The sequence below is a fragment of the Trachurus japonicus genome, chromosome 4 (assembly GCF_045865225.1).
Source record: "Trachurus japonicus isolate A0001 chromosome 4, Traja_1.0".
Classification (NCBI taxonomy): domain Eukaryota; kingdom Metazoa; phylum Chordata; class Actinopteri; order Carangiformes; family Carangidae; genus Trachurus; species Trachurus japonicus.
This window is the reverse complement of record NC_140910.1, coordinates 3,863,383-3,872,288: the sequence shown is the minus strand read 5'-3', so window position 1 is coordinate 3,872,288 and position 8,906 is coordinate 3,863,383. Positions and strand designations below refer to the sequence as shown.

At 41.3% G+C, this 8,906-nt stretch overlaps 1 protein-coding gene across 1 annotated transcript; it reads right to left on the bottom strand.

Annotated features, from left to right (window-relative positions):
- Positions 1-1,944: 1,944 nt before the first annotated feature.
- Positions 1,945-5,587, bottom strand: cltrn (collectrin, amino acid transport regulator). Its single transcript, XM_085773476.1, has 6 exons — positions 5,219-5,587; positions 4,411-4,469; positions 4,145-4,230; positions 3,893-4,009; positions 2,333-2,524; positions 1,945-2,234 (listed from the first exon to the last, which is right to left on the bottom strand). Exons 1-6 carry the CDS (start codon positions 5,283-5,285, stop codon positions 2,102-2,104), a joined length of 654 nt encoding a protein of 217 aa, XP_085629602.1. The 5' UTR covers positions 5,286-5,587; the 3' UTR covers positions 1,945-2,101.
- Positions 5,588-8,906: the final 3,319 nt, after the last annotated feature.

Below are 8,906 nucleotides of genomic sequence, written 5' to 3'. Positions count from 1 at the left end.
AGAGAGAGAGAGAGATTACACAGCCCCACTCCCAGAGATCCATTAGTAAAACACTGTATCTGAGGAGGAGGGGAGCAAACACAGCTGAAAGCAGCTGATACAAGGCTGACTGTAAATGAGATGCAAAGATTATGTTAATTAGTGTATTACCTGATTTAAATACTTTTCCAGCTGCTTTACTTTACATTGAAAGTTGTTGTTGTCATTCCACAACCATTTTCTTTATTTTTTTTAAGTAGCCTATATTTTTGGGGCTTTTTGCCTTTAATTGACGGAATAGTTGAGAGAGACAGGAAATGAGGGGGCAGAGAGAGGGGGAATGACATGCAGCAAAGGGCCACCACCAGATTCAGGATTTGAACCGCTGCAGCAAGATCTGTAGCCTCTGCATATGGGGCGTCTGCTCAACCAGCTGGGCTATGCAGGCCCCCCCCCCCGTTCCACAACCATTTTCAACTCTAACTTAAAGGGACAACGAGGAGTTTCTATTTGGTTATTAAAAAAAAGTCTCACGTTAATGTGGATGAATCTACGCTACCCACACTTGTTAATGGCTCAATTTTCAAAAAATATATCGTTTTGTCTCTATCGTTATTTTGTTATTTTAAATAATGGTGGAAATGCTGGGCGAGCCGACCAGCATTTCCTTACTTTCGGTTTCGCGGACGCTCATGAGAATAACGCCACCGTATTGCCGTTTATGGTCGGAACTACGACGGTAACTGAACCTCTTTGAACCTCTGACTTTAATTCTTGATGAATGAAAACATGAGTCCATCTTGCGCCGGTCGAATAATTCTACGGTGCGCGCGGAGGCTCATAAATGTAGAGTGAAAACGCTTCGCTTTTCCAAAACTCCTCGTTGTCCCTTTAAGTTTCACACATTGACCACACACACTCCAGGAACATGCTTTGACCTAGTCTTGCTGAAGGGAGTGTACTTTTTTCAGGAAAAGGCCTTTTCCCTTCAAAGGGTCAGAATTCAAAAAGACCTTCCCGGACAGTTCATAATTAGAAATTCCTGTGGCAACCAGTTCCTTACTGCATTAGAGCTCAGGTATGTTGAGATATCAAACAACATCGGAGAACAAGATGTAAAAAAAAAAAAATACTTTTTTTCCCCTCATGCACTTCTTCTCTAAAAATCACTCACATTAAACAGAGAGGAGAAAAAAAAATTTTAGTTACAATGTCAGTGTTTTCTGAGGTCACAAACCAAAAGGACTGTAACACACACTAATGCACACAGACAGTTACACATCTATATGTTGATTCACAAGACTAAGAACATGTTGTTTTCCATAGTGAACATGTGCAGGTGAATGATTCCTTTCCTTATGAAACATCATGAGAGAATATTTATACCATCATATCATGAATTTTACCCATAGGTCACAACAAACCCCGGCTGTAAGAGTGTGGTTGTGTCCTTACTGCAGCGTGCTACGGAGGATCAGTCAGGAACATGGTTTTGAACGCACACCGATGACATGAAAGTCTGTGTTAAAGTACAAACAATGGTGAACGGCTCTGACTGTTGTGATTATATGTAAATTGTGTCGAGCATTATTTTTGCCAACCATCCTCACAATGAGCTTGAGCACCGCTTCGAATGCTGCAGCTAAACCATCACTGACTTTAGGGTGGGCGGGTTCAGTGTCACTCTGTAGCCTAGAAAAACACAGCTCAAATATACACAGCAAAAAGGATTATGTGCAAAGAATATAACAAGTAGCTAAGAAATCACCTGCAACTGCCCCAGTTAGAAATATATACATTCACATTTTCATATACATATATTATGTATAATAACAATCATTTTTGGACCCAGTACAATATTGTCCATATTGTATTTTAAGGTAAAATATGAAACTACTGCAATTACATGCTTGTTTCTTTGTATGATTGTATAAAAAATAATTAAATAAAAACAAGGACCCTCTGAAAAAATCATGAAACTAAGAAATGGGAAACCTCTACTATCAAAAACGACATCTCCACAATGATTAGAAGATGAGATTTTACACAACAACAACAACAACAGCAGCAGCAAAGAAGGTTTTCCTCATCTTATTGTTTACATGGAAACGTTTTGCTGGTTTTACATCTGTGTGAATCTCTCATCATCTGAGAAGGACATGTTGTAAACGCCCTCACGAGCCTCGCCGTTTTCCATCGTCTTCTCCCGAGATTCTTCTTCCACGTCCTCGTCGTTGTGTTTCTTGTCCTGTTTGCTACAAGAAGCCAGAAACGGCACACTTAGTCACATCCACAGAAGATAAGATAAAAGATAAGATTAGTAATAGTAATGCTTTGTAGGTCAGCTCCCTACCGTTTATTGAATATAGAGGACCCCAGCAGAAAAACAATGCCTGCGCCCACAACACCCATGACCACCCCAAACACGATGAGCCACGGAGCGGTGGCAGGGACGACCGGTGCTGCCAGGGTCGGGGGGATGCCGATAAACTCCAGGGTTTTATCAGTCAGCAGGAAGGCGCTGTTGATCCGACTCCTGGACTTTCTAATGATGAGAAGTGAAAATTTCAAATGGACAGAAACATTCAGCAAGAAATTAAACTGCAAGAGTTAGATGGAAGTAACACACTGCTCTTCAAACCAGCCTCTAGTTCAATACATTCAAGAGGTTTTCCTCAGCTCCGGTTTTAGGGTTGATGTTGTTTTGTTACAGTAGTAGTGTGGTTAATGCTTTGCTGATGGTGCCTCAGGTGGATATTACTGTGTAACTGCCTGAGGTGGGTTAAGACTTCTCTGAATATGTTGTGTTTTGAAAGGGTTTGGGTTGGTAGGTAGGTAGGTAGGTCTGGGTTTGGGTGGGTAGGTAGGTAGGTAGGTGCTTTATTAATCTCTCTGGGACATTTCAGTGTCACAGCAGCCCAACATACATTTAAAAGACTTAAAGCTATAGTGCGTAACTTCTATATGTCTGTAAAAATCCGTTTCACCCAAGCCACTACAAGAGGAGATAATACAACGCTGATTAAGCCGTTCGGCTCCTCTAACACCTCGCGGTATTTTTCAGTATTTGTTCTTTTTGTATTTGGTGTCTTGGGCGACACTGCCATGCTGGCGCATAGGAAATAATGGTGCTTTCCAGGCAACATGTAACTCCGACCTGTGAAGTCCTACCAGTTCCATCTGGTACGAGTTCACGGGTCGGAAGTTTGACGGCTGTTATAGTGTACTTTAACAGGTCGGAAAAACATGAGTTACGCTACAAAGTCGTGACTTGAAGTCATAACTTACAGGTTCAAAAGCCTGCCTGGAACACAGCATAACGCGTTCTACTCGGTTTTACCTGACAAGGAGAAGGGAGGGGGGAGGAGAGCGCTGCTAGAAGCAACATGGCGGAGCACCCGAAGAAGTGACCAAGAGGTTCAGAAGTGGATCCTACTAAAAAGAAAAAGTCTTCCCGTTCGGCAGAAGGTCTGAGACAAACGGTAGCAGTGGGGAGGGGAGGGGCAGGTTACACCGGGCCATACGCCATATTGAGGTGCCGGCCGTATCGTTGTAATAACGCAGAAATCCTCTAGGGGGCGATAGAAGTTACGCACTATACTGTAGCTTTAAGTCACCTCATTGCTCGGATACACTGCCAGACTCACTGCTATTTTAAGGAATCACATTTGTGCAACTGTTTCTTACTGTCCATTTAGCAAATCAATGATCTTAATGGTGTCACTGCTATTCCTGTGTGTACTGTGTAAACAATAAAAGGTTACACATATAGTACATGGTGGAAAATCCCCACCTGTTAGGACCATATCACTGTTACACCAAAGAGAAAATAATCACATCCAAATTTAACAATGACACAGAACAGAAAGAAGAAATTAAAAAAAAATAAAAAATAGCAGCATCATGTGATTACCTGACGGCCTCCTCCACACTCGCTTTACTCAAAGGCACTGTAGGGTCCTCAGGTGACGTCACCACAAACCAGAAGGACACTCTGGCAGTCTCATTGCACACTATGATGTTTGACACCCTGGTAAACAAGACAATAAAGACCACATCAGTGTCGCAGCATGTTCATAAACCATGACTCACTGAATCGATCGTGGTCAAAAAGAGATTGTGTGTAGCTTATTATCATTTTACAGTTCATATCTCAATGACTCACTCAAACTGCTCCCCGCTGAGGTGACTCCTCATGGCAAAAGCCAGGGTGGCTCGGAAAAGGTACATTTCATTTTCATTCCAGGCATACTGCAACGAGGGACACCTTTACAGTTCATTGATCAGCATGTGGACCTTGTCCTCATTTTAAACACACACACACACACACACACACATGCATTCTTCAAGTGAATTCTGGACAATATTTAGCAGAGTATCACTTTTTCTACACAGGTAATATGTTGACGTAGCATTTCAGATTCTACCTACAGCTTCAGCTCCCAGGGCAGTTCTGATGCTGAGTCGAACCTTGTATCCATCTGAAGCATCTAGAAAGATAAAAGATCTGAAAACTTCCTCTGCATCTACAGTTGTCATTGTTTACACACTGAGTCCAGACAAAGTTACAGGCTAATTTAACATCACTTTATTTAAGTTTCACTAGTAATTTCACTGTGAGGTAAAAATCTGAGTTATGTGTTTAATCCGTCTTTGGTTTAGAAGCTGCATTCCACACTGACTGAGGTAAACAAGGAAATACAACTACACCAAAGGCAGAGCTGTAATGTCTTCATTCTCTGATAGTGTATCCCTTAGCAAAAAGTAGTATACTTGAAGTTCATTTTTTTAAAGTATGCTTGAGTATAAGTATAAGTATAAGTATAAGTATAGCAAGTATACTATGGACCACATACTTGTAGCATACTAGAAAGTATGTAATACTTCTTCGGACTAAATTGGAACATTTTAAGTTTATAAAAGTATACTTTATAGGTCATTTTAAGTTTACAAAAGTACACTTTCAAGTATACAAGTATACCCATCTAAATACTACAAGTGTACTAAGTATATACTTCTAGTCCACATTTTAGTTTATTAAAGTATACTTTATAGGTCATTTTAAGTTTACAAAGTATACTGCCTCAGTTTTAGTATAAAATGAGTATACTTGTAGTACACTTATACCCCCACACACCTCACAATAAACTACTTCTTGCTAAGGGATTATAAAAGAAAGAGAGTAAAATATTAAAAGAGGAGAGGAAGTGTGAGAAAGTTTGTGTCTGTGCTCACTTACCTGGAGTACAGAGATTTTCCGCCAACACAGGCGACAAACAGAGCAGGAAAAAGAGCTTTTCCAACATCTCCACAGAAAACAAGAAGCAGAGTAGTCGAGTACTGTCGCTGAAACTCCCAGTGTGGAGGGATGTGAGGATGTCAGCAGAGGAGCTTCACACAGAGTGAGGTCTGGGCTTAATGGTTAAACCAGGACACACCTGAGCTGACCTGTCTTCTTTAAAAAAAAAAAAAAAAAAGAGGCAGTTCACCTTTACCTTCTAACATGGAGCCTGTAAAGTGGTGGTACTGCTGCTGCTGTTACGGGGGAAAAGTGCCACTGTTTGTTCAGGGAGCCAGATAGGCTCGCTGATGTGAGGGAGGCAGACCTGACGGAGACAAACACAACGGTTTAGTCTGTTTACTCAGCACAGTACAGTGTGTGACTGAGCCATTCACTGTGCCAAGCACTTTTAGATTAAGCACTGAAAACACAACTACAAAGATTGGATCAAGTAAAACACAGGAGGATCTGACCGTACCGTAGAGTTGCACGTACTCCTCAAAGATGAAAAGCTTGATTTGACCAACAGCCTCACAAAGGTGAGAGAATTCTGTAGTCGTGTTGTTTTTCTATGCTAGATGAGACACTAAGGTTAATCTGCCCTGACAATGATGCTTGGTTAATTGTTCAACCATACACAATGAGGGCTTCCATTAATGAAAAACCAAGTTGGCAAAGAGAACTTGAGATAAAGTCTGTTGTTGAGCTTTTTTTTTTTTTTAGCCTCTCTCTCCTCATAGCAGACTTAAAACCCACACCATGGCTCAGCACATTCAGCTGTGCACATAACCGACAATAAACGATCTTTTGCCCCCATAAAATGTCATAAGTGCCTTTTCTATAAAACAGAGAACATGATGATGAAAACTGATAACAGACTGATAACAGTTCCAAAAGCAGAAACTTTACTCTCTTTAAGGAAACATTCATAATGCGAGGAAGAGAAAAACACAGATTAACTGTAACTTTGGGTGTTTTTTTTTTTCTCATCATTTTGGATTTGGAAAAAAAGTTCCAGTAGTTTCCTCCCTTCTATCTTTTTCCCTGCCAGACACTAATTTACTTGAATTATTATTTTAGTACAGTAATAGCACTGACTGCAGGTGTCTCTGCTGAACAGATGATGGCAGTAGAGGTCCTATGAGTGCATCGAGGACACCATCCTGTCACCACATAGACATTATAAAAACTGCGACATCGAACTGATTAGAAAGGTCCAACAGTGTAACAAGTATCAGTCCATCTGCATGTCCACGCTGGTCCACTCAGGCCAAGGACACGTCTTTTTTTCACATTCATCGATGACAATGTGTCAAAACTTCTGAGCAGTATCCGTCCTCCTGCTCTACAAACCTCCAAGCCTCATCTCCAACCCTTGTAGCTACCAGCAGTCAGGCATGTGATAAACGCTGCACTGGCTGTAGTAACATTTTCAACTGCATTTCCACAGGCTCAGAGTAAATGCAACTCCTCAGCTCAAAAGAACCCGCACTTGACCTCTTAAGTGGAGAACTGTCGACTGGTCTCACTGCTCTCGTTCTTATAAAGGAGTTTGGAGCACAAAGTACAGGAAGAGCAGCTTTTAAGCAGGTCTCATTATTCTTCAGATTTACAGAACAATTTCCTTGAGCTCTCCTTTACGAGCAGCCACTCCTTGAAACTGCCCTGTTGTTGTCTGTGACAGCAGCTCTGAGAGCAGCTCCAGCTGAAGGTCAGGCCTTAGTTATGATCCTGCTTGCTTAGCAACTTCAGATGCAGTGAACCACAACATCCTGCTGATTATAATCTCTGACAAGAGCACATCTCTGGAAAAGCACTTCTTCTGTTTGAATCCTGTCTCACTGGAGAGATGGGATAAGGACAAATGTCCTTATCCCATCTTTTAGGGTACCCCAAGGGATCCTGGGGGGACCCCTCAGTTCCTGGAGTCCTACTCTTCAGAATATGCACCAACTCTTGAATGGGAGCCCAACTACCTTCACATGGCTGATCTCAGCTTACATCTCTAACATTTCCACACTGATGAAGGAACACCACTTTCTCCTAAACCGCTCTAAGACTGAATTAATAATAATCATCCTGGGTCAATACGTCTCTGGATATCAAAATCAAAATCAAAACTGTGGCTTCATTCCTTATTCAAGGTCCAAGGTGTCATGTTTGATCAATCAATCAATCAAACTTTCCATAATAAAAATACCCTTCCACCCCTCATACCCACGACCCCCCACCCCCAACACCCACATACAACATACAAACATGGAATAGGTCTGAACTGGCCTCACGAACCGCTGTCTTAATGGTGATCACAGTGGGAGAACAGTGGAGTCTTAAAAATGAGGTGTAAAAGAGAATAAATTGAGCTGGGACAAAATAAGGTAAACAATACAAATAAAACAAATGAAAAGAGAAAAAGGAGTAGGAGAAATAAATACGTACATAAATCAAATAAAAACATGCTAAAACATAGAGTGATAATGATAAGATCAGTAAACTAATAACACAATTAATATGTAATAATATAACAGGCCTCCCTATATGCACAGAGAAACCCTCAGATCCCAATGTGGAAGCCCATCTACGCGCATGTCACTCCACTACTCATCAACCAATCAAACCTTCAAGTCATTAATGCTGCCCTCTGGGTCTGCACCATCTACTTCTACTAAACCATACAGACTATGACTGGATTGAAGTAGATGTTTCACAACTGCATTCCTCCAGGGAAGGAGGTCTGGCATCACCACCTGCACACATGCTGTGTATATCAGTCCAGACCGTCTTGGTCTGTGGTTCCCTGATGGTTGAACAAGCTACTAAGAATCAGTTGAAGACTCACCTCTTCAGAGAGGAGAGCACCTCTTCTCTCTAAAGTGTCTAACCAGCACTTATACGCACGTTCACTGCTCTTCTTCAATTGATCTCCTTTACTTAAATAAATGAAGCTCTAGAGGTCTCCCATGCACCAAGGTCTCTCCTCACTGCTAAGCTGCTTGTCTGTCAAATGAGTAAATAATCAAAATGTTGCAACATATGAGATGTGTTCAAAAGAAAAAGAGATAGAGTAGAATAAGGAAAATGGTGCATAAAAGGCCGATCTAATCAGGAAATAAAACTATTCTTTACTGTAGATGTCATGAACTTAGGATTCGAATGTGACTCTGATGATGCCATCAGAATGAACTAAACTGAGCTTGGAGGCTAAGCTTTTATAAGAAGAAGCCTGTTTCAAACCAAGGCTGTGAAGTTTGAGAGGTGTGTGCATTTACCTGATGTGTGAGGTCTGATGAAGAACCTACAATGAGAATCATGGGATCTGCTTAATATAGTAACACATTTTATTTCAATCCCAGTATAATGTGACAATTGTTTTCTTTTAGCAGAGTGTGGTCTGTGTCCAACAGTCCAGTGGACTGTCTCAGTGTTAGTGGTTGAACTTAAGCGTCCTGCTGCATTAAAGAGGATGTCATGGTGAAAACACATTCACTTTGCTCTCATCAGAGTCATGTGTTCATATCATTCACAGATTAGAATGAATGGACGCATTGAGTGCACAGTGGTAGTGTGGTGAAGTCCCCTGGTGGAGGGAGAGAAATCTAAATTACAGTTATGATTTCATTATGATGAGGGAAGAGATGAGGCAGAC